At 41.2% G+C, this 27,207-nt stretch overlaps 1 protein-coding gene across 11 annotated transcripts in view; it reads left to right on the top strand.

Annotated features, from left to right (window-relative positions):
* LRRC4C (leucine rich repeat containing 4C) overlaps positions 1-26,441 on the top strand; it is a 637,988-nt gene extending 611,547 nt beyond the window's left edge. For all 11 annotated transcript variants that reach the window (XM_061613155.1, XM_061613154.1, XM_061613153.1 and 8 more), the window contains one exon: positions 23,857-26,441. In XM_061613155.1, the coding sequence (XP_061469139.1) occupies positions 23,899-25,809 (1,911 nt within the window). In that variant the 5' untranslated portion in view covers positions 23,857-23,898 and the 3' untranslated portion in view covers positions 25,810-26,441. The remainder of the gene's footprint in view (positions 1-23,856) is intronic.
* Positions 26,442-27,207: the final 766 nt, after the last annotated feature.

Raw genomic sequence — 27,207 nt, 5'->3', positions numbered from 1 at the left:
AACACATGAGGTTTGTCTCTAACAGTCCTGTTGTTAGCTAGGTGAAGTATGACTACAAGAGTCACACAGACCCATTCTCCTATTCTTCACATTTTTGGGAACATCATGTTACTTGTTTTAGTTCTATATTATTATTAATTAGACTGTTATTAATAATTTAGAGGATGAATATCCACTGTGCCATTCCAATACAAGAATGCTCATCTGTCCATTCAAAATAAGTGGGGTACACCATGAAGGCTTTTCTTCTGCAGAAACTACTTTATAAACCTTTAAAAAATTAAACATACTGTGTGCTTCTCCTTTCCAGGACTGGAGTGCACACCAAGTCCCATTTTTTTTTAAAAAAAGGGGGGGGGCAAAGAGCAGTATAGCTTTCACCCCACAGCAAAGCTACCCTGTCTGTCCCAGCTTTTCCTTGTGGAATATGTCATGGCATTGTCTTGCAGTGTCATGGGGGTCATTCAGTCATTGTCTGGATAAGCCCTTTGCAATAGCTTTCTGTTTGGGCCTTTTTTTGTTACAATTTACTGATAGTTTTAATTCATTTGTTATAATGGGGGGTTAATACTACTACTACTACTGTAGTAACAATTAGTACTTGCCATTGTTATTGTTGAAATTTCTATATCCTCTTCAACAGATATTCCCAAAGTGTGTTGTTATTGTTATATGCTTTGATGTCGATTACGACTTATGGTGAGCCTATGAATCAGAGACCTCCAGTAGCATCTGTTATAAACCACCCTGTTCAGATCTTGTAAATTCAGGTTTATGGCAACCTTTATGGTTCCTTGTTTGGTTTTCCTCTTTTTCTATTCCCTTCTGTTTTTCCCAGCGTTATTATCTTTATTAGTGAATCAAGTCTTCTCATTATATGTCCAAAATATGATAACCTCAGTTTCATCATTTTAGCTTCCAGTGATAGTGTTCTGACAACCAATTATTTATCAGTTCATGGTATGCGCAAAGCTCTCCTCCAACCCCACATTTCAAATGAGTTTATTTTTCTCTTGTCTACTTTTTTCACTGTCCAACTTTCACATCCATACATAGAGATTGTGAATACCATGGTCTGAATGATCCCGACTTTAGTGTTCAGTTATATAAAACAAAAATGCAAAAGCAATTAAAATACAGGTAAAACACATCAGAACCATCAGAACATACAAAACCTAAAAACACAACAGAAGTTTTAAGAGGCAGAGAATTTTAATTTTGTGTAATTTCTATTGTAAATTATAGATTAAATATTTCTTTATTAAAATATTTAATTTTAAATTATAGGGAGCCATAATATTGCATTCTATGAGCCTTTGAGAGCCATTAAAACTACAGAGGCCAATGAAATTGCATTAATCTAATTTCTGATTTGTTTGGCAAGCAAGGCACAACTGGACAGGGTAGGATTTTTCTAATTTAATGTTGGGGCCTAAGCAATCCTTCATTTGCGGGTTCAATGACTTTATTTTCCCCATGTCCTGTTAGAGAGAAAGATAATGTGGTCGAAAGGCAGATTGGTCAAATATGCTTGTTCTCAATTTATCTCGTCTCCTGCTACTACCTGTCCTGGTCCCTACTTCCCATTGGACTGCGAACCTAAGGAGGGTGCAGATAGTGGGATAGACTCACAGGGCACCCCAGCCCCCATCTTGGACAGCTCAGGCCCGGCAGCTCCTGAGACCCCTGTGGAAGCGCCACCAGAGATTCAACCTACACGTCAGTGTTTCCCAGCCAAGTGCTGCCCAGCTTCCCCTGCCTGAACTGTCAGCTAGCAGCCCCCCTCTGTCAGAGACAGAAGCTGAGATTAAACCACCTTCACCCTACACTCAGAGGTGTTTGAGGCAGGAAGTTCAACAGACTGATCTGAGGAGAAGCCTGCATGTGCGTGCGAGATCCATGCCTACTTAAGGGGGCTCAGGGGGGAAACCCAGTTGCTGAGTCAACATCTTAGAGCTGCAAAGACGCTTACACTTAATCAGTGTTAGTTAGGGCAAAAGTTCCTAGAAAGCGTAGTTAGGTTAATGAGGCACACTGCTTTAGATGTGTCTATAACTTTAATAAAAAGAAAAAAACCACAGATGTGTCTGAGACCGAGTCCTTTGACTTCGTGCAGGACAGTTTGACTCAGCCACAACCTCCTCCATCTGACGCCCCCATGACAGAAAAAATGGAAGGTAGCGGCAGAGCTGGGGAGGACGGACCTACAGAGAGCTGTGGAAACTCTGATGACTGAAGTTCAGAGCCTTCTACCGAAACCCAGTCTATACAAACTGAAAACAGACCTTGTGCCTCCAAATGACTCAACTAGTGGCCCAGGGGATCCCCACGCAGCAAGCACAGGGACCTGTCCCACCCCTGCCAGCACCCCAAATCAAATCTCTAGTGGGGATGCCAACCCGCTACAGAGAGAGAGAGTAGAGCAATTCTGCACACTCATAGCCCAGTGTGATGTTTACATACAAGTGCAGCAGTCAGAATTCCCCAATGATGATGTGAAGGTGGCATTCAACATCAGTCTCTTGGAAGGAGAAGCTGCCCAATAGGCCACCTCGTTGTTGCTCCAAAATGACTCCGTCTTGTCCCAGTATACCTCCTTCATTGATGCCATGACCGAGATCTTTTGAGACCCCCAGTGGAGACAAACTATATGCCGCCAACTGGGAAACCTGCGGCAGGGCAAAAACTCAGTTGGGACTTATACTAACACCTTTCATATCCTTGCCCAGGAACCAGACTTTAATGACTTTGGTTTAATATATTTGTACTGCGGTGGGCTCAGCGTGGAGGTCCTGGATAAGTTGGTGCGAGCCCCTCAGCCGAGCACTTTCCCAGAACTGGTCCATTTGTGCCTGCAAATAGACAGCTGGCTTGAATGTCATCGCGAGGAGTGCAAAGCTGAGATGGTTCAATCCTTGCCTCCCATACTACTCTTCTGCACCCGCTTTTGCCCCAGTGTGGGAACCTCGATGCCACCGGAGGTGGAGCCCATGCAGATGGGGGACGTGGCTGCATCTGATGGAAGCGGTGAAAGAGAAGTGTCGAAAAGAGGAGCTGTGTCTATATTGCAGGAAGGCAGGGCACCTGGCCAAGGTATGCCCTTCTAAATTGGAAAAGGCTCTGGTGCAGGAAAACTTCAAATCCCAGCCCTTTAGAGGTCCATGAGCTGCAAGCAACTGTAAGTCAGTGACCTCAACTTAAGCCTCTCCCGCCGAACTCTGCTTTACACTTGCCAGTCTGCCTAGGCTTGCCTACAGGGCAAGATGTCCAGGTGTTTGTTATGGTGGATTTTGGCACATCCAGCAACTTTATGAACTTCAGCTTTGCTAAAAGGCACAGCGTGCCAATCACCAAGCTAGAGTTGCCACTGTCCATGGAAACCATAGATGGATGGCCCCTGACTTCGGGGACAGTCACCCTGGCCACAGCGGAGTTGAGGGTGGAGATACCAGGAAACGTGGAAAGGATGGCGTTGTATCTAGCTGATTTGCCTCGATTCCTGGTTGTACTGGGAATGACCTGGCTGGCCCAGTATGATCCTGCCATCCCTTGGGGAAAGGCTATGGTGATCTTTCAATTGGATTACTGCGAGCGACATTGCCAGCCTCCAAAGTCAGCTGTTACAGCGACACTGGCAGCCACACCCCCACTCAAGGAGGCTTCACTGCCTAACAAATGCAAAGACTTTCAGGACGTTTTTGACAAGAAGGAAGCTGAGCAGCTGCCCCCAAACTGTATTTACAACTGTGCCATAGACTCGGTTCCGGGTCCCTGCATCCCTTCGGGGTGCATTTATTCCTGTCTGAGCCAGAGTTGGTGGCACTGAGGAAATTCCTGTACACCAACTTGCAGAGAGGGTTGATATGACCATCCAAGTTGCCCACCAGGGCCCCGCTGCTGTCTGTCAAGAAGAAAAACAGGGAGATGTGCCGCTGTCATGATTACAGGGAGCTTAACAAGATCACCATCCCCAATAGTTACCCCTTGCCTGTCATAACTGAGATGCTGGAGCATCTGCATACAGCCAAGATCTACACCAAGCTAGACCTACCCAGAGCTTACAGTCTTGTCAGAATTAAGCAAGGGGATGAGTGGAAAACTACTTTCAAGATCCGATATGGCCACTTTGAGTACTTGGTCATGCTGCTTGGGCTATCGAATGCTCCAGCTGTATTCCAAAGTTTCATGAATGACATCTTTCGGGACTATTTGGACTGCTTCATGATAGTTTATTTAGATGACATCCTTATTTACTCTGACTCCCCAGAGCAGCATGAGTGGCATGTGTGGATGGTGCTTGAGAGACTGAGAGAGCATCACCTGTATGCCAAGCTGGAGAAGTGTGGTTTCGACTTGACCACCATGGACTTTCTGGGCTACCTTATCACCCCCATGGGAATTGAAATGGATCCAGGGAAGGTGCACTGCATGCTCTCCTGGCACCCCCCCCCAGGGAAAAAAACCAAGAAAGGCCTGCAGCGGTTTCTGGGGTTTGCCAACTATTATTGACATTTCATTGCAGCCTTCTCTAACTTGACAGCCCTGCTCACTGCCTGGCTAAAGGGATCAGGCCCCTTCCAGTGGACCGAAACAGCTCAACAAGCATTTGAGGATTTAAAGCTGCTGTTTTCCTCAGAGCCAATACTCCAGCATGCAGACCCCCAATGCCATTTTGTGGTGAAGACTGACTTGTCGGATGTAGCCATTGGAGCGGTGTTACTACAACCAAACCAAAAGGGGGGAGTTACGGATGTTACTCGCCATCTGTGATGTGTTTGAGACCTAGCGGCACCTCCTGGAGGGAGCTCATCATGAAGTGGAGGTCCACACCAACCATCGGAACTTTGACAGCCTCCAGACAGCCCACAAGCTGAACCAGCGGCAGGTGTGGTGGGCCCAGTTCTTCACTAGGTTCCACTTTCGTATTAACTACATTCCACGGGCACAGAACCATCAGGCTGATGCCTTATCCCTCAAGCCAGAGAAAAAAGAAGACCAAATTCTGTCCTTGCTACATTTCCTTATACTACTGGAGAAACTGGTGGTGGCTGTCTGTCTAGATCCATGGTTCAAGGGATTACATTGTGCTTAAAAGCAAAAAACTTTACACTCAGGAGAGGGTGCAAGAATTGGAGCAGCCATCTCAAGACAGCAAGCCAGGCTTCTCTCGGGGAGGAGAATGCCCTACCACTATGAAGCCCCTTATGTGCAGGGCTGTGGAGTCGGTACACCAAACCTCCAACTCTGACTCCTCTATTTTTCTACTGTCCAACTCCGACTCCAACTCCACCCAAAATTGCTTCTTGTCAATCAAAATTTATTTGGAAGTCGGAGTCGGTACATTTCTACCGACTCCGACTCTACCCAAAATTGCTCCTGACTCTGACTCCATGACTCCGACTCCACAGCCCTGCTTATGTGCCTCCAGGAGAGATCCAAGCCAAGGTCCTCCATCAATGACACAACTCCCCAACCACAGGGCATTTTGGGGTGTTTAGAACTTTACAGGCAGTCACGTGGGACTTCTGGTGGCCAAGGATCAAGCATGACATGGAAAGATATGTATAATCCTGTCCCACATGCATGAGAGCTAATGATGCCCCAGGGCAGCCAGCTGGATTGCTGGAGCTGCTCCCCATGCCCGAAGGACAGTGGCAAATGGTGACTCTGAACGTCATCACAGACTTCCCTGCTTTTTGCGAAAATGTCAGTTTTGGTCGTCGTGGACACCTTTAGTAAAATGGCTCATTTCATTCCCTGTGCCAGACTGCCATCCGCAAGGGAGATGGCCCAGTTGTTTGTTCAACACATTTTCTGGCTGCATGGACTCCCCACCAGTTTGGTCTCGGATCGGGGGACCAGTTCATGCTCGTCTTGTGGCAGCTGTTACAGAGCGAATTGAGGATGCCATCCATGCGCTCCACCAGACAGATGGGCAAATGGAGAAAGTGAACACAGCCCTGGAGCAGTAATGTGAACTACCAGCAAGATAACTGGGTGTCCTTTGCTACCCCTAGCTGAATTCGCTTACAACAACTTGGTACATGCATCCACTCAGCAGATACCATTCTTTGCCAATTTTGGCTACCACCCACGCACCTTCACCACTCCCAGCTCTAATCCAGCCATCCCAGTGGCGGCGGAGTTTGTGCAGGAGTTCCAAGTCACACAGCAGCTGCTACAAGAACAATTATCCAGGGCTAAAGCCAACTACAAAAGAGTAGCAGATCAGCATCACCAGCCAGGTCCTGAAATACAAGTAGGTGACAAAGTGTGGCTCTCCACTTGTTATTTGCCGACACAGGTTCCTTGCCACAAACTAGAGGAGCGGAGGTTGGGATCCTTCGAAGTAGAAGCCCAAATCAACCCGGTCGCCTTCCATTTACATTTACCCACCTCTTGAAAGATTCACCCAGTATTTCACCGATCCCTGCTCATCCCAGAGAAGTTGCCAGACCCCCACCAACCACCCGAAGCTCGAAGGGGATGATGTCGTGAGCCAAGCAGGGAGGGAGCAGATTCTGTCAGAGACAGAAGTTGAGATCAAACGACCTTTGTCCTGCACTCGGAGGCGTTTGAGGCAGGAAGCTCAACAGTTGGACCTGAGGAGGAGCCTGCGTGTGTGGCGAGATCCAAGCATACTTAAGGAGACTTGGGGGGGGGGGAACCAGTTACTGAGTCAACATCATAGAGAGTGTATACATGCTTCGTCAGTGTTAGTTCAGGGCAAAACTTCCTAGAAAGTGTAATTAGGTTAATGAGGCATATTGCTTTTGATGTATCTATAACTTTAATAAAAATGGAAAAAAACATAGACGCGTCTGAGATTGAGTTCTTCAACTTCGGGCAGGGCACCATGTTTTGTAGTAGCTTATCTCATCCTTTACCCTCCTACTTCACTTTAGCTATACAACTGGATCTAAGGTTTTCATCCACCATGAGTTAGCATTGGTCTGAGTGCCTTGGTTACAACTTAGCCCTCCTACTGATCTAAATCTTATGTTCACTTTTGTCATATTTAAATCTACTCCTTCAGCAAACAGTTGGCTGCTGTGAAAATTTTGTATTGTCCTTGTCCTGATAGTCAAGGCCTAACTACACATAACATGAGTGACATTGTTGTGGCTTTTGAAAAATCAAATACCACCCACATGCATGTGTGTGAGGGGATTGTCCTCAGTGAAAATCCCCCATGGCCATTTATATTAGAGGAAAAATTCCCACCAGTGCCAATGGAAGCTTTCTTCCACATGGAGACCGGAGTCAGTTTCCATGAATATTGTGGCTAGGGAGAGAATGCTTAACCCTCCCTTCAGCATGTGTTCATATCTGAGGACTGTTTACCCTTCCCCAAACCTGGTATTTATTTTTTAAAAACCCACAGTGTAATTGATATTCATGTCATGTATGGTTAGGCCCGCAGGGCTAAATTTACCTTCCATGTTGCTGTAACTTACTCCCTTGACTTGGAAAATGACAAACAATTAATGTCCTACTGCTTTTTCATTCAGCCTTTGTACAGTCAAGTGTCCTATTGGCTTCAGAGGCTAATGCTGTTTGTTGTGCAACTCATTAAGATTGTGTCCATGGCTCTTTTAAACTTCTAACTCAAAAAATTCATGTTGGCTGCTGTTAGTGTTCCCCCTGAGTCATCACACAGCTTTGCTCTTAATTTTATGTCACTTGCTGCCTCTAAAACCAACTTGAGCTGTTTTCCCGGTTGTAATATTGAAACATATACAAATATTGTACGCAGGAGTGCCTATGACCTATTCATTGCTCAGCAGTGATAGATCTGGTAATAATGTGCTTGCAGTTCTGGCTGTGCTGTACTTCGTAACACCTGGAGTTTAATTGAAAATACACTTCGACCTTGGTTTTATTCACTGGGCATAGAAAGGACGTAATTGCCATGAAGCTGCTGAGAGACATTATTTCAAAATGTCATATTGCTAATTTTGGATTTACAAATCCCTCCTACAGAAAGAAAATCCCCAAATCCCAATATATAAAAAACAATAACAATGTGTCGCTGTTACATAAAACATCAATAAAACAAGTAATTTTCCAAAAAAATAACTTCTTATTTCTCTGTACCTATTTGTTGTATCCAAAATGCCATAGAAGTACAATAATTTTGTTCCTCCTAACAGTCTCATGCTCATTCATAATTACATAAACAGCCTGTAAACTGTAGACCACAAAATGTCTATATTCCAATCTTGCCTTCAAAAGGTTTCCATAGTTACCAAGGACAAGAGGTATAGTCACCATTTACTGGACAGCAGGTCTTTAAGCATTCCCACCCATGGCCTTTCATGCAGTATAGTGGTTTCATTCCTGAATACGTTCCCTAGGGTGAATTGTGAGGCTGGATGCTTAGGTAATGTGGCATTGTGTAACAAAATGAAACAATGGGCTTTTAGGATTAGAAGTATTTTGCCCTGACAGTTCATTCTAGAGTGTACTAGGATTTGTTTCCTAACCTTGGTGTCTTATCTTTATTCATCTCATCATTCTTTGCTAGGTGGCCCTTGTGTAATTTCCAAACCAAAATGCATTTACAGAGGTACAGATCTCTATTCACATTATCCTATGCATATATAATTGGAACTATGTTTACAGCAGCAACAGCCACTTTGGTGTTTTCCAAATGCTCTTGGACTCCAACTCTCATCAGCAAAAGCCAGCATGGCCAATAACCAGGGATGATAGGAGTTGTGGTCCAGCAACGTATGGAAGGCCACTGGTTAGCCACCTTTGGTGTATAGGATTGTTCCTCCACCCCCCATTATTCTTTTCATATCACTATAGCCACACACAGCTTAATATGTAGCCTAACCAGCCTCCAAAGGCTGTAAAACAGGCTGCATGCAGCCCACAGTTCCTATCATTTTAGCATATTAACATTTCATCCTTTGCCCCCACTGCTTCTGTTGCTCATAATGGAAGTGTTGTAGTTTACTAGTTTATTATTTGTTCTCCAGGTTTATTGTTGCTCCAATCCATGCATGGCTCCACTAGTCAGTCCACTGTGTGCTACCACCAGGGCTGTAGAGTCAGAGTTGTGGAGTCGGAGTCGGAAGCAATTTTGGGTGGAGTCGGAGTCGGTAGAAATGTACCGACTCCGGCTTCAAAATAAATTTTGATTGACAAATTTTAAAAAATATAAATTCAAAATGTCAAAGAAGCTTCCCATGAAGTCAGCTGTAGTTGAGTATTTCACCATAACTCAAGATGGAAAACATTTTGTGTGTCAGTGTATGACACAGGACCCAGATGAAAACAAATGCTGTGATGCCAAGATCAGCGCATATTCAGGCAGCGATACAATGCTCCTATGAGAGCTTCCAATTTAAAAAGACATTTACAGCCCTTTCCAGGGCTGTGAAGTTGGAAGCAATTTTGGGTGGAGTCGGAGTCAGAGTTGGACAGTAGAAAAATAGAGGAGTCAGAGTCGAAGGTTTGGCATACCAACTCCACAGCCCTGGCTACCACTCCACCTTAGGAAATGCTTCTGTGCTCAGAAGTGCTCTCAGTCATGCAGCTGTCAGGTATTTTTGTTTATTTTTGGAAAAGCTCAGGGGCTCCATCCACGTTCACCCTTCTTCAGAGACAATAGGTGCTCATACCTTAAGGAAAACTCTGCTCTCTTTCTAAACTCAAAATAAGCACAAAGGTGATTTGTCAGGATTATCTTGGGTCATCTGAATGAGAGAGACTTGAAGAACGGAAGGAAGGGATGGGTATGCCTGTACAGAGGATGCAAAATGCTTTCATCCTATTGGAGGAAAGGGGTTCTGGAGTTGCTAAATTGGTAGTAAAAGTAGTAGTCAAATTGTCAGTGAGTATGCAGGACAAACAATGTCTGAAAGAGAATGCATCCCCCCCCCAAGAGTATTCAGAAAGGAGAATGCCTGGATGGAAGTTTAAATTGCTGGAGAAATGCACCTACACAGCCAGAGGAGAGTCAGATTCAAAGGAGGAACTCTGACGGACTCCCTCTTCCCTGCCACCCACCCACCTCTTGTTTCTTCTGGCTTTGCTTGCATACTAAGCCTCATCCCATTTGGGTCAACATTTGCCTGGCTGTCTTGGTCAATCCCACCCTCAAGAGAGTCCACTCCTGTGATTTGGGAAATGACCTCAAGTGGGTTCTGCAAGACTTCATATGAAACTAGACACACATTGCAGGCTCCAGTCTGGTAGCACATACTTCCCTGGCAGCAGGTATCATTGAAGTAGTTAGAGCTAATGTGGAGCTAACTGTGTGCATTTTCAGGACGGTATCTTATTGCAAGCTTACTTGGCAGGAGGTAAGCCCTATTTAGCACAGTGGAACCTGCTTTTGTTTTTCAATGTGGAACATGCATAGATGATCCAAGTGTCAGAATTCAGAAGGCGAAATAATATGCTGGAGGCATACATCTGTACCCTGACCTTTGACACTTAATAGATAGATATGAGAAGTCATATTCTTCTTATTGTAAATTGTTTTAACTGATTTTACTACTGTATTTTATTTTTATTTTGTTGAAGATGATATGATGATTTGGACATTTATGTAGTTACTCAGTAGTGATAGGATTTTACATATGTCCAGGCACATTCTCTATGTGATCATGTGTAAAGTCGATTACGACTTATGGCGACTCTATGAATCAGTTACCTCGAGTAGCATCTGTTGTAAACCATCCGGATCAGATCTTGTAAGGTCAGGTCTGTGGCTTCCTTTATGGAATCAATCCATCTCTTATTTGGCCTTCCTCTTTTTCTACTCCCTTCTGTTTTTCCCAGCATTATTGTCTTTTCTAGTGAATCATGTCTTCTCGTGATGTGTCCAAAGTATGATAACCTCAGTTTCATCATTTTAGCTTCTAGTGATAGTTCTGGTTTAATTTGTTTTGACACCCAATTATTTGTCTTTTTCGCAGTCCATGGTATCCGCAAAGCTCTCCTCCAACACCATATTTCAAATGAGTTGATTTTTCTCTTGTCTACTTTTTTCACTCTCCAACTTTCACATCCATACGTAGAGATCAGGAAACCATGGTCTGAATGATCCTGACTTTGGTATTCAGTGATACATCTTTGCATTTGAGGACCTTTTCTAGTTCTCTTATAGCTGTCCTCCCTAGTCCTAGCCTTCTTGTGGTTTTTTGACTATTATCTCCATTTTGGTTAATGACTGCACCAAGGTATTGATTATCCTTCACAAGTTCAATATCATTATCTACTTTGAAGTTACATAAATCTTCTGTTATCAGTACATTAGTCTTCTTGACGTTCAGCTGTAGTCCCTGCTTGTGATTCTTTGTGATCATAGAATAATAGAACAGCAAAGTTGGAAGGGGCCTATAAGGCCATCGAGTCCAACCCCTGCTCAATGCAGGAATCCAAATTAAAGCATACCCGACAGGTGGCTCTCCAGCTGCCTCTTGAATGCCTCCAGTGTTGCAGAGCCCACCACCTCCCTAGGTAATTGGTTCCATTGTCATACCACTCTTAACAGTTAAGAGGTTTTTCCTCATGTTCAGTCGAAATCCAACTTCCTGTAACTTGAACCCATTATTCCATGAACTGCACTCTGGGATGATCTACAAGAGATCCTGGCCTTCCTCTGTGTGGCAACAAATTCACATGGCATCCACAACTCCTGAGATATCTAAGATTGGCTGCACATGAAGAACTACCACATAGGGGCCCTTTTAAATTGCACTTGTGGAAAAGGAACCTATTTTTCAAGTAAAAGAGAGTCAGTGTATTGTATTAGTTAGAAAGTCATATTAGGACTGAAGAGACCAACATTCAAACATCCACTAGCAGTGAAACCCACTGGGCCACTTCCTGTTTCTCACAATATCCTACTTAATAAGATTTTTGAAAAAATAATAAAAAGGGGGACTATATATGCTGCTGTTTTGAGCTTGTTGGACGAAAGTAGAATATAAGTGAACAAAAATACCCATTCATTTATGGGGAAAAATTGCCCTGTGAGAAGCTGGACCAAACCTTCCCCCTGCAGGATGCTTTCTGTCCTCTACATCTTACCAGTCAGAATCACAATAAAAAGGGAATAATTCCTTCTGGAACACAAATGACTTGGGGGGATTTAGTTCTGGGAGGAATGTTTCCTGCTGTGACCCCAAGTCTATTCAGCCAAAAGTCAGGCTGTTGTCAGTTCAGTAGAACAGGCCAAGAAACTATCATGTTTTCCAAGTACAAAGGAGCACTACATGAGTTTCTTTAGATTATTTAGTCAAACTAGTGGACTGCCCTCATGATGTACTCAGGGAAGAAACAGCAATGAAATAGGAACTGTTATAAAAATGAGATTTTATTGTGAAAGTAAACAAAATGACCACATATCGATTGACTTTAAAGGCAGAAGTGCAAAGGATTGAGGGGGTGGGGTCAGAAGCGAGGTGGTTGCCCATCACAGAGGCTCCAGGTGATTGCTTGGTTTCTGAGAAAGAGAAGGGAGGAGGGATTGCAATGTGAATTGAAATGATTGGGGGGGGGGAGAGAGAGAGAGAGAATTATTTCCTTAAGCTTTGTCTGAACACAAAAGTCAACACCAGGAGCCTTAGTTCTTTAGGTAAATCCAAAAGGAAGGTACAAGAGAGCGATTTTTCTCCGCTATGCCAGGGATTGATCAGAGTCTTCTGGAAGTGGGAATGCAGAGAAAGAGCACTCAAAGCTTGGGTTCCAGATGAAGTAAGGCTACATTTATCCAATATTGTTTGAATGATAAAAAGCTCAGAAAAATTAGGGTGGTCCTCCTAGAATGGTGATTTTAGGTGGTACAATAACAATAAAATACATGTCTTATTTTTGCTTAACAGAATATGGGCCCAGGATTTAGGTGGACTTTAAAGCAGTTTTTGTAAAGAGCATTCAAAATTGCAAAGCTCTCCATAGCCAATCATTGATTGACTAAATCAGGAACTAGAGGAACATTGAGCATTAACTCTTTCAGGAGATTTCACGCTACTGTCCATTTCAATAGAGGGTTTGAGCAGGAAACTTTCCCATTCACATTGTCTTGGTCAGCCAGCCTTTCAGGGAAAGAAGTAGCCTTTTGAGCCAAGATTCTAATGATGGAACTCACAAAACGGTGATAGAATAGTGTTCTCCAGCAACATCATGGAGTGGGATGATTTTGTTTACCTCTTGCATATGTGTTTGCACCTTTCTGAATATTGGGCTAATGAGTAGAAACATTTCATAATAAGACAGTTCTCATCTTTTATATGTATTGAATTAAATGTTTATATGAGGTACCTTGAGAGTACTTCGAAGGCTGAAAAAGTGATAGATAGATAGATAGATAGATAGATAGATAGATAGATAGATAGATAGATAGATAGATAGATAGATAGATAGATAGATAGATAGATAGATAGATAGATAGATAGATAGATAGATAGATAGACAGATAGATAGATAGATAGCATACCTATTAGTATATGTCATTTTTTGGTTGTTTTTCTCAAATTCATGAGTACCTGCAGGTATGCTAGTAATATGATAATTGTTTACAAAGCAAATCTGTATCTGAAGCTCCCTTTAATTACAGAGGTGTTGCAATTTCATCATTACCAGATGAAACAATTCTTGGCATAAGAACACTGCATTTAGAAGGCACTGATGTGATTTTGATTTATTATTTTCAGTAAGCACATTTGGTGTATGAGCCCTGAATATTTAAGTTTCTATTTTCTGTGTTACTTCAAATTTTCCTTTGATTAGTTGCATGGTATTCCTTTATTTCCCTCTTCTTTGTCCCTTAAGGTGTAGTCCTTGAGAATAAGGGAACCCCAAAACAGTAGAAAGCCTTCAGAAGATCAATGTCCCTTCAAGAGTTACTGAAGTGAGGCTTAGATAGCCCAAGGATTAACGATCCATCATTAAACCACTGCTTTGTGTCTTATACTGGTTAGTAAAATTTCAAGTTAGAAATTCTTGATTTAAAGTCACTTTGATGGATTGCTCTAAGATGGAATGGTAGATATTTTCGTAGAGATCAAAACAAATGGCATTCAGTTAACAAATAACCTCTTGGTTTAACGTGTTTTGCTAAGGGCTTTCCATGCTCACTCAAATGCCAAAATGCTGAGAAATTTTTATTTCTTTTATAATTCATAAACCACTTTACATTCAAAGAATACTTGAGCAGTGCACAGAAATAGAATATAATGCAGATCATAAAACAGTATTAAAACATAAAAAGCCAACAAGAATTAAAAACTGCAAAAATAACTTGATAAGGCTTGAGAGAAGAGAATTCCAAAGAACGGGTGGCACAAAGCTACAAGCACGTGATTGAGTCACAGCATGCTTTACCTCAGAGCCATGTGGCACCATCAACAGATCTTCATCCACAGATCTAAGTTATTTCAGTGGGAGACAGAGGGAGAGATGGCTTATCACATACTCTGGTCCCATAGGGGTATACACCAGTAGTAAAACACCAGTAGTAAAATCTAGCTCAGCAGCAAATTGATAGTGCAGTGCTTTCAACAGAGGTGTCACATGTTGTTGAAAGGTGGTCCAAGACAGCAACCTTGCAGCAGCATTTTTCACTAGCCCCCACTTCCAGATCCTTTACAGCAATCAATTCTAAAGGTTACCAGTGTAAGAACCACTATAATTGAGCTACCCGTCAAGGAATGGTCATAGCTGGTGCACGAGCCAAAGCCAAGTCCACCCCAAATAAGACTTAAAAATACCCCCAAGAGTGTAGCAGAACCTTTTGCTGGAATTAAAACCCTCACATTGATCTATTTATGTGAGTACTTAGTATAACCCATACTTAAGAACACATACTCAAAGATATAATAAAGGTTGGTTTATTAAAAGAGGAAAAGGAAAGTATAGGGTTCACTTTGCAGTTAACATACAAGCAGTGTCTAGCTAATAACGATCACGTGCTAGAGCTGTGAGAGTGTAGAAATGTTCTACACTTATTCACACCCAAGATGGTGAGCACATAAACGCACACCAAAAAAACAGAGGAGGATAGTAGAAGAATATATCTTTCCTGAAGACTGTTGAGGTGCAAAGTAATGTTGTGAGATAGCTGCCCTTATAGAATATTGATTAGAGAGAGATTATTTATTTGGAGTTCCACATGGGTTTTAAGAAGAAGCCTGAAAGTTTAAAGAGGTTTGACTTTATAGTCACTTCTGGGAAGTTGTCCAAGCTGTCAGGCATGTAATATAAACAAGATAAGACTGACAGCCCATATATGGCTTTACCTGCTTCAGTTCCTTATATGGCTTTTCCTGCTGGCTACTGACACCTGCGATACTAGAATGAGGTATCTCTGTGGGAATTTATAGATGGCCAGACTGATAAGTGTGAGGAATTCCCAGGATACCATATCATTTGTTTATAACATGTAATTGTCCCTGTCATTTGTCCTTCGTTTATCCTATAAAAGGTATGTATCAAGATTCCTAACTGAACAGTCTTTTGGGACATGGTCCCTCATTTTTCAATTGGTATGTCCTCTGGATATGGTCTCTCATCTTTCAATTACTGCTGGAAAGTACAAGTCTTGCTTTGTCTTGAAACTTAGTAGGTGAGGAAGTATTCGTTGTTTTCCAGATGGTTACTTTGATTTTACAGGATGTCTAGACTTATATTGTATAACAGTATGGTTTAAAGTCTGAATACACTGAATAGCTTAACTTAACAGGCATTGTATAACATCCTGACATATTCTATTATATTGCTTTACCTTAAGAATTTAGTTCTGTTTACTCTGTTGAATAAGAAAATAGGAATACTGAGGCATTCTACTGGTCCATCTAACTGGATATTGACTACCCTGACTGGTAGCAGCTCTCCAACGTTTTAGAGAGGGCAGCCAGTCCTGCCTAGAGGTGTCAGGAAGTGAACCCAAGAATTTTGGCATGCAAAGCATGTGCTCTGCCACTGAGGACCAGATCCTCAGATCTGTGGCAGATGGCAAATGTGCTGTATCAAGATTGCTACTTTTCAAATTTGGTATTAATGGTTTTGGTTGCATTATTGTTTTTATGGAACTGAAGTAGTATAACTGAGATAGGACTTTGGTCCCATGTTTCCTTTATCTGTTTTATCACTAGCTAATGTGATTCATTATTCAAGCATAGTCCTTAGGGAACAAAGAGTAGGCAAGACAAAATAGAAAAACAAATGAGCAACATTCTTTAGTTGCTGCTCTGCTAGTATTTCAGAATAAAAGTTGTGCAGCACAAGTGTGTGTGTGTGCGTGCATGCGTATTTACATGGAATTAGGTCCATTCTGCTCAAAAAAAGGATGTTTAGGATTGTAGCATTAATGTGTCATTCAGTATGAAAATCCATTCAAAGACTGCACTTTATATACACATGGGTCTCTTTCTCTTCCCAGCACCTAACTATGTGATGCTAATTGTGGCACTGCAATCACATCATTAGAATGTTTTTTCTGTATTTAATTTCAGATATGGAGGTCAACTTTCATTAAATCGCAGTGTGTGTGGACGCTTAACCTTTATCTCTTCTACTGCAATTTTGATTAACGTTTCTTTGCTACAGTTAGAATTATCAAACACAAAATCTTCCATTGGCACCAGTGGGAGCTTTTCCCCCAAGCCTAACTGCAGCACAGGGAGAAATATTCATCAAGATCATGGCAGGGAAGGGAAGTGTTACTGTGCTTGAAAACATTAAACCTCTACCATCCATGCCTAAAGAAAAACTGATGACATGATTTGCAAGTGACACAATTTATTTGTTTATTTTATTTCTAAAAATATTTATACAGTATACAATTTATATAAAAAATTCCAATGTAGTTTACAACATACATAGATACACAATAAAACCATATTAAAAATTAAAATCAGAAATCGTTAATTATTTCAGAAAGATCTCAATTTGCCTGCACAAGCTTCATGACATAGAAAAGTTTTCAGTAGGCATTTAAAAGTCAGAACAGAAGGTACCTGCTGAATCTCTAATGGCTGAGTATTCCACAGGATTGTGCCAATAACACTAAAGGCTCAGTTCCTTCTTGTTGTCAAATGAGCCTTGCCAACTTGGGGAAAGACCAATGATGCTCCTGCAAAAGACCTCAGTGATCGAACTGGGATATAAGGGTTCAGGCGGTCCCTAATGTACCCTGGACCTAAGTTGTTTGGGACATTGTAAATTAATACAAGGAACTTGAACCTGGTTCAGTAGTAGATGAGCAGCCAGTGCAGATGTTTTAATAACGGTGTCACATGTTGTCAGTCATGCACCCCTATCAACAGTTCGGTGGTCACATTCTGTACCAGCTGGAGATGCTGAACCAGGCGCAGGGCAGCCCCACGTAGAGTGCATTGCACTCATCTAGCCTCAAGGTTACCAATGCATGGACTACAGTGGTCAGGCTATCCTTGACCAGGAACAGCCATAGCTGGTGAACCAGATAAAGCTGGTAAAAGGCACTGTTAGCTACAGAGGACACTTAAGCCTGTAGTGATGGAGATGTATCCACATTTAGTGCACATTTATTAAATAAATTTATTTATTTTGTATATTTGTATGCCGCTTTTCATCACCAGGTGACCTCAAAGCAGCTTCCATAGCAAGAACAAAATAATATGATAAAAACAATTCAGAAATAATAAAAAACTACAACAGTATCAATAAATAATACCATAAAATATCATAAAACAGGCTGAAATATCAAATCAATCTAGGTCCTCAGCCAAAGTCTACCACAGTGCAACTGTGTATTTGTCTGTGTAAAAGAAAAAAATACATTTTTATTCCCAGAAGTATGATTGCTGATTCCGACAAAATGCTTTAATACTGGATTCAGTGATGTGTTCAGTTATTTATTTATTTATAAGATTTATTTCCCATTTTTCTGACACAAGCCACAGTCAGAATGAAACATATCAGTAATAATAAAAAGACACAATAGTAGCTAAAAACAGTTCTCAATACATAGGTAAAGGTAAAGGTGTCCCCGCACTTATAGTGCAAGTCATTTCCGACTCCTAGTGTTACATCTTGCGACGTTTACTAGGCAGACCGTATATATGGGGTGGGATTGCCAGTTCCTTCCCTGGCCTTTCTTTACCCCCCAGCATAAGCCAGGTACTCATTTTACCGACCACGGATGGATGGAAGGCTGAGTGGACCTCGACCCCTTTTACTGGAGATTCGACTTCCTCCTTCCATTGGAATCGAACTCCGGCCGTGAGCAGAGCTTCGGCTGCGTTACCGCTGCTTACCACTCTGCGCCATGGAGGATCAATACATACACTTATGTAAAGCACTGCAGAAAAACCTGCAGGCATAGAAAGGTTTCACTGCCAATGAAAATGGCAAAAGAGAGAATTCATAAAGGAAGCTCAAATTGGGGGTCACAGTATTAGTGCAAGGAGAACAAGCATGGCACCACAGGACAGCCAAACCTGAACTAATATTTACTACATTATTTTCAATACATGGGAGTTAACAGTGCTACTCTGCTAGGCACCAGTGACTCTTCACCCGGAGTATAATGTTCAGTTTTCATCATCAAAGTTAGAAATGATGATAAATTAAAAAATGACTTCAGGGTGAACACAATTTTGATAAAGGATTTTTTTAAAAAGCACGTTATGCAAGGAAGGCTGAACAGATTACTTTTTTTCATTTGTTAGGCCAGCTGTAACTGTTGATGTCAGTCTGTTGTACTGATATGATACAATTTTCTATTTTGGTCTTTAAAGTGTAAGAATGGATTTTATTTTTTTCAATATATGTATATTGTAAACTGCCCTGGAACCTTAATAGGTCTAACAGCAGTAGCAATAATACAGGGTTTCTTCCCCCCCCCCATGAACATATAGCATCCCAAGGGATGCAACAACACCCATGTAGGTGTGCCCCAGCAATCATGGATATGGGCCAACAGCAGTTCTCATAATTTAAGCAACTGAAAAAATGTCATTGGAATCATGAAAATTGCTCTTGGCTATATGCATGTGAATGTTGATAATGAAACAAAGAACAACTTTTTAAAAAACTGCCAAAACTCTGCTAAGAGGCCTCTGCCTGTTATCAATGTTAATTGTCCAGAGTTAAGCACAGTCAGCAGAACAGTTTCTGGGTTCAGCCAGTACAAATCTTGGCTCACATAAATATTGCAGATTAACATTGACTCAGTGCTTCCCACTGCATATTTCAATGAAACCATCTGATTTCCATTACTCTGTAGTAGGGAAGGAGGAGAAATTCAATTCAGTTTGCATATAGAGGCAACTCTACCTAATTCACACATTCTGAAAGAATATTAGACCTTAAACACAGCCACCTTCAAAATTTGCACTTCCCCAGATTTTGCAATACAGTTCTCTAGCCATGCTATGTGTACAAAAGATGCATATACTGGGGTAAAATGTGCATAAAAATGAATATATTAGTGAGAATGTATTATATTAGTGAACATTGCTTTGAAAAAAGTGTGTATTTATCGTTGTTGTTGTTGTTTGTCCACCCTTCACCAATAGATCCCAGGATGATTTTCAAAAAATTAAAATACAATTTAGCGTGGGCCCTAAAAAAATACATCTCAAGTGCATCAAAAGAGGTATTAGGGGAAATATATACAAAAATATACATATTAGGAATAATTTGCATTAAAATACTGATTAATTTTTTATGAGGACTTAAAAAAAAAAAGAGCCTGACATGGAAATGTGGAAAAATGTGAAGCCAAAATTGACAGTTTCCCTCATCCCTACTCTGTAGATGACTACAGCTGAGAAACTGGATTGGGCTTTAGGAAGCCCAAATGAATTCCTCATTCTTAAAATATTATCCTTGGTGATTTGATAAGGAAATTGGTGGGATATTTCAATGTATCTCTGAAGACCATTGGTTTGAGTTTTACTTAGGCTCATGATAGCTAGTAGTGTCCAGTCAAACCAAGTTTCAGATGGTGAACTGCTGCATTTCAGTTAATGGAGATTGGGCATAGATTTGGCCACAACATTGGGTCAAAAAATATTGGCCCTAGCATGGGCTGGGACCAATGAACAAATGTTCATTTTTATATGAGGAAGCTGCTTTATTACATGTTAGAGCACTGATCCATCTTGCTCAGGATTATGTAGTGGCAGTGGCTCTCCAGGTTTTCAGATGAAAGTTTTTCTCAGCTGTTGGTGACTGAATGAACCTGAGATCTTTTCCATTCAAAGTGCTACAGCCTTTCCCCTGAGGCATGGTATCAAAGTTAATAAAGTTAAGCATGGACATACATCTGGAGGGTAAAGCAGCTGTTATTATGATGAATTTGCACCTGCATGTTCATCATTTGGTGAATGGCATACAACACATCAAAAACCACAAAAAGGCCACTTAGAAACCATTTTGTCATATAAGGGACATATAAATCAATAGCAACATCTCCTGATACGCTTTTTCAAAACATGTTTCAGTGGAAGTACTTAAAATAGCTGAAATGATTGTGTGATTCACTACTGAATTATGACTTATCAAGTGTCATACATATAGGGGTGAACCAGACATTAGACTGGTGTCATGCTCAGAAACAGCTCTCACATATGCGCTGTACACCTTCACCCAACAAATTGACACAAGCTTCTTGATGGAGTGAACCTGTGCTTTAAACCAAAACAAAATAAGGGGAGTACACCAATAGGCACTAAGGCTGCAATCCTGAATTCACATACTTGAACACACTGTAAACCTGGGAGTAAGTTTTACTGGGTACAGAAAGCTGATTCACACACAACACTAAGCCAAACCATGAATGTGAGGCTTCCCAGAAAAGAGGTTGCAGCCACTGCAGTACAACTCCCGTTCTGCTCCTGCTGCATTGGTGTGAACGAAGGCTTGGCTTCCTCTAGACAAACCATGAGCTATAAACCCAAGAACAAACCTTGGTTACAGCTTGTGATATGTCTGGAGCAAGACAAACCATGAACCTGAGTTTGGGCAACACACTAAACTAAACCATGGCTTAGCTTACAGCAGCATCAGGACCAGAGGAAGAGCAAAGTAGTTAAAATCACCTCACTGGTTCATATTTGTATAAAGCAACAGTTTGGCTTAGTGAACCAGCTCAGAGTAAATGTGTATAGGATTGTACTATAAGAAAACGCAAAGAGTCACCAGTTTGTACAATAGTTAGACACAGAGAGATGCCCCTTAAGAGGGGTGTTATGCTCAAAACACATTGAATTCATTTCAGTAGACAGTTTCCTAGCACCTCTCTTTTTTCTTGCTTTTTGGTGCTGCTATCCATTTTGTTATTCTAATTCTGTGCTTTAACCTCCTCTCTCTGTTGGTTTCCTTAGAGTACAGTCTTCACAATAGCTCCAAAAACCTTAATAGTTTTCTGTTATGGCAATAAACTAGTGTCAAAAGTTGCATAAGTAAATTCATAAATATATATTATCTGATTATAAAATGGGCTTTTACTAAAGGGACTACTATATGAAGAATAATATGCTTTCACCCTGTTTTTCAAAGTATACTCTTTCCACCACCACCCCTTCTTACTACAAAATGAAACAATTTGAAGCTTAAAATGGGAACCGTTTGGCTGATAGTTTTTTTGTTCTACTAAATGCATGTATTATACATCTGTATGCTTTGGGTTATAAATGCTTGGTGCTTGCTGTAATTTATAAGACTTCACTTTTGGCTGATTTATAGGAAATTTCATTAATCTCTACAGCACAGAGACCTTGCAGTGAGCAGCAGATTGAAAATGAACCCAGAGCTGGGGTTTTTAGGAGCTATCACAAATGAATCAGCACTGAGAGACTTTGAATGGTAATAATCATTTACAGAGTTGAAAGGTCTTTTTTCACTTACAGTAAGATCAGAAAGAAACATTTTTGGAGGTAACATTGAAATTGCCAACCCTGCAGCTATGGGAGATATATATTTTTCTGTCATTTAAATTGCCATTCTTTATTCCTGTGTTCAGCACACATTTACTAATGAGACTTTCTCTACTGCTATGGTCATATACAAGGACAGTGGAGAGTGTATCAGGAAATCAGATGAGTCTGCTTAATGGTGGGAAGGAGGTGATGCTCAGCTCAGCAGTTCACAGAAACCTCTTTTTATCTGCTTTCCTGTAATAAAAAAGGTGTCCCCGCACTTGTAGTGCGAGTCGTTTCCGACTCTTAGGGTGACGTCTTGCGATGTTTACTAGGCAGACCGTATATATGGGGTGGGATTGCCAGTTCCTTCCCTGGCCTTTCTTTACCCTCCAGCATATGCCGGGTACTCATTTTACCGACCACGGATGGATGGAAGGCTGAGTGGACCTCGACCCCTTTTACTGGAGATTCGACTTCCTCCTTCCGTTGGAATCGAACTCTGGCCGTGAGCAGAGCTTTCGGCTGCGTTACCGCCGCTTACCACTCTGCGCCACGTAATAAGAGAACAACAAACATTTTGTCAGCATTTGTATCCAAGCAGTAAAAGCTTTTTTTGTACCATTCCTCAATTCAACATTGTATTCCATGGTGACTATCCTTTTGGCAACACAAGGCTATAGGAATCTGCAGACTTGACGGCGGCATATAGGGTTGTATTCAACGTATTACTAAACAGGTAATCCCATAAGCACAAGGATTTCTCTTTGCATGATGGAACAATCCCCTTCTCCTCCCCCCCACCACTATATCTGCTCAGGGGTTTTCCCCAACCCCCAGAGCAGTCTTGAGAATGGTGTGGGGCAAACATGGGAGGAGAGGGGGGAACCTCCAGTGCTAAGGTAAAAAGTTAGTCAAATACCACCCATGGACTCTACATTCATGTCAGTCCTATACTCATATCTGTCTCTCCATCATGCCACTTAGTAAACTAGAGGCAAACCAGACCAAGGTACAGAGGAAATATATGTATCATGGTTTCATAATTTGTATTTCACTTGTGGCACACTTGCTAAAAAAATGGCCATAATTCTTGTTTTCATATATTCACACATGCACACATGCATAAGCACACACAGATATACAGGTCTGATACATTGGGTTGGGTCAGACATGTCCACACAGTGGTGGTTATTGACATACTAAACTGCTCTATGCATTCAAGCTACTGTCTTGACTTCTTTCCATGTTTTAGGCAACAGTAAGTTTCAAAAAGTACTTTTCTTGGTGGTTCTTCTATACTTATTTCCTGATGTGAAAGTTGCTATGCTGGGTCCTCATTTAGAAGTTTCTGTATCAATTAAAAATCCATTCTATATACTATTTTATGGAAGTTCTTCTTGACAAAAAATCATAATAATGTTGCATTATTATGCTATTGTTATCCTTTAGCTCAGGTATTTCATGATTTCCTGTATTGTATTTAATGGTGTCTCTCTGCTAATGGAAGGCACTTTGATCCAGCAGAGGCTTCCATCAGTGGAATGGGGACAAAGGCCAATTTCCCCTCTCCCTTGTGCCTCCCCTAAATCTGCTCCAGAGTATTTCCATTCAGAACAGTGTCAGAAGTGGCACGGAGTGCTACAGAGGAGAGGAAGAATTGCCACAACTGGAAATAATCCTATTCTTTCAGTTATAACTGTATTCCAGGTTATGTATTCTTTTTTCTTGGTAACTAGAACTTTCAGTTAGTTCAACAGAAAACACAAAGAATCAAGAAATAATCTTAAGCCTCAGTTACATTAAGATCCATTCCCAAAAAATCTTAGCCAGGTGAAGGGGAAATTGTGTGCATCTATTGTTTTATAAAATTATTATATTTAAATATATAAAGATGGGAAAATGTAGATATGAAATAAAGTACAGTTTAATTACTGGACCTAATATAATGTTTTCTTTATTTTCTTTCCTTTTTCCTTTGTTGCAGACTATTGGAACTCCTGAAGGACCAACACTAAATAAATTATGAATGTTGAACAAGATGACCTTACATCCACAGCAGATAATGATAGGTCCTAGGTTTAACAGGGCCCTATTTGACCCCTTGCTTGTGGTGCTACTGGCTCTTCAACTTCTCGTGGTGGCTGGTTTGGTGAGAGCTCAGACTTGCCCGTCTGTCTGTTCCTGCAGCAATCAGTTCAGCAAAGTAATTTGTGTAAGGAAGAATCTGAGAGAGGTCCCTGACGCCATCTCCACAAACACACGGTTATTGAATCTCCATGAGAACCAGATCCAAATCATTAAGGTGAATAGCTTCAAACACCTGAGACATCTAGAAGTCTTGCAGCTGAGCAGAAATCACATTAGAACAATTGAAATAGGGGCCTTCAATGGTCTGGCTAATCTCAATACTTTGGAACTTTTTGACAATCGTCTTAGCACCATTCCAAATGGGGCTTTTGTATACTTGTCAAAACTGAAGGAGCTCTGGTTGCGAAACAACCCCATTGAGAGTATTCCTTCTTATGCTTTTAATAGAATCCCTTCCCTACGAAGGTTGGATTTGGGGGAATTAAAAAGGCTTTCATATATCTCAGAAGGTGCCTTTGAAGGTCTGTCCAATTTGAGGTATTTGAACCTTGCTATGTGCAACCTTCGGGAGATCCCTAACCTCACACCACTTGTAAAACTGGATGAGCTAGATCTTTCTGGGAACCACTTAACAGCTATCAAGCCAGGGTCCTTTCAAGGGTTAATGCACCTTCAAAAATTATGGCTGATCCAATCCCAGATTCAAGTGATTGAAAGGAATGCCTTTGATAACCTTCAGTCACTAGTAGAGATCAACCTGGCCCACAACAATCTAACACTACTGCCTCATGACCTCTTTACACCTCTCCGTCTAGAAAGGATTCACCTGCATCACAACCCTTGGAACTGCAACTGTGACATCCTGTGGCTCAGCTGGTGGATTAAAGACAAAGCGCCCTCCAACACTGCATGTTGTGCCCGTTGCAACACACCTCCTAGCTTGAAAGGAAGGTACATTGGTGAGCTGGATCTGAATTACTTCACATGCTATGCTCCTGTGATTGTGGAGCCACCAACAGACCTCAACGTCACTGAAGGCATGGCTGCAGAGCTGAAATGCCGAGCATCAACATCCCTGACCTCTATATCTTGGATTACTCCAAATGGGTCTGTTATAACACATGGGGCTTATAGGGTTCGGATTTCTGTGCTCAGTGATGGCACATTAAATTTTACAAGGGTGACTGCGCAAGACACGGGCTTGTATACATGCTTGGTGAGTAACTCTGTTGGGAATACCACAGCTTCTGCAACACTCAATGTAACCGCGCAGGAGTGTATTACTTATTTTTCAACCATCACAGTGGAAACTGTGGAACCATCTCAGGATGAGGCACGGACCACAGAACATGTTTGGCCCACACCAGTCACTGAATGGGACACCACCAATGTGACAACCTCTCTCACACCACAGAGCACAAGGTCAACAGAAAAAACATTCACCATCCCTGTGACAGATTCAAGCAATGGGATTCCAGGAATAGATGAGGTTATGAAGACTACCAAAATCATTATTGGTTGTTTTGTGGCAATCACTCTTATGGCAGCGGTGATGTTGGTCATTTTCTACAAAATGAGAAAACAACATCACCGGCAAAACCACCATGCTCCAACGCGAACTGTAGAGATCATTAATGTGGATGATGAGCTTACAGGTGATACACCTATAGAAAGTCATTTGCCCATGCCAGCAATAGAGCATGAGCACCTAAATCACTATAACTCTTATAAGTCTCCTTTCAACCACACAACAACAGTTAACACAATAAATTCAATACACAGTTCAGTGCATGAACCATTGTTGATCCGAATGAACTCGAAAGACAATGTGCAAGAGACTCAGATCTAAAACATTTACAAATTTAAAGGGGAATTTAAAACACAAAAGACAGTTTATTAAAAAAATGACACAAATGACTGGGCTAAATCTACTGTTTCAAAAAAAGTGTCTTTACAAAAAAAGAAATTTATTTATTAAAAATTCTATTGTGAGCGAAAGCAGACAAAATTATGTGTATTCCTCAGAACCTCTTTTTGCTGCACTTATTTGCCCTCCACCTTTCCCTTCCCTTTCTTCTTCCCTCTTCCCAAGCCCATTTGCCATATTTTTCATAGAGCAATTTGATTCTCTAAAAACAGAAAAACACTGGTCTAGGAATTTTTGTAAGAATTATGTTAACGCTTTGGGAATTTTTATGGTGAATTCTAGTGGTGAGATTCGGTCTATTTTGTCTTTCTTCATTTCATTTTCTTCTCATGCCCTTTTTGAAATGGTTCAACAGGGAAATGGATGTTAGCGGTAGATTCACGAGAACAATCAAGGAACAACAAAACATAACAAAAAAAATATTTTTTTCACATAAATGACCTATTCTGTATTTCCTGAAGGGACCATTCTTTGGAAGAAGAAAACAAAAATCCGAGAAATTAATTTTCATGTGAGCATCTATAAAACCCATGATATTTTAAACAATTCTAGAACCAGGATTTGTAGTTCAAACACTAAAATAAGATTATAAATAAAATATTGTTGGTTTTTTCTGTACTTTGACACAAGTCATTTTTAGTGTGGCTTCCAATGTCAAAAGGTGGTTCAAAATTTTACATTCCCCTCCCTGGCACTTATCCCCTCCCCAAAAGAAAACTTTATAATAAGAGTATTGTTACAATATTTTGGATTTTAACTGAATATTAGCTATATGTTTACTTTTAGCCTATGTAAACATCAGCATACAGCGCATGAAGGATAATGGCCAAAACTCAATAGATTTCATTGGGGTTAAGAGACCCCTCTTCGTGTTATGTTGGTGGTGTGTGACCTGTTGCAGCATAACTCCATCTCATCCTGCTCAGATACTGTGAAAAGTCCTTTGCCACATGAAAGAAACCCATGCTGTGTTGCCTCCATACACCAATACTACCAAGAAGGGGCAAGGCTTCTGTTGGGAGGACTTGCAGCATTGGCTTCTCCCCATCCCCATGCTTTTTAAAAATAATAATACTCAAAACAGTTCACGAGAAGCTATGTTGCAATGATTACCATATCATGGGAAGGGGCTTAACTCAAGCTGGGTGAATATCTGAACCCCACTTTCATCTGACCAAATGTGATCTCCCCAAAATATCAGTGGATTTCAGGGGGCAAGCAAAATTGAAGAATGCTTTGGTAAAGGATGGGGTTATCCTTCAACATCAGGTGGCTGAGTTTTTTTCTTTTTAAAAAATAAGAAAAATGCTTTACCACCAT

This window comes from Rhineura floridana, chromosome 2 (genome assembly GCF_030035675.1).
Source record: "Rhineura floridana isolate rRhiFlo1 chromosome 2, rRhiFlo1.hap2, whole genome shotgun sequence".
Classification (NCBI taxonomy): Eukaryota; Metazoa; Chordata; class Lepidosauria; order Squamata; family Rhineuridae; genus Rhineura; species Rhineura floridana.
The sequence above is the reverse complement of the archived record's forward strand: the minus strand, read 5'-3'. Positions and strand labels throughout refer to the sequence as shown.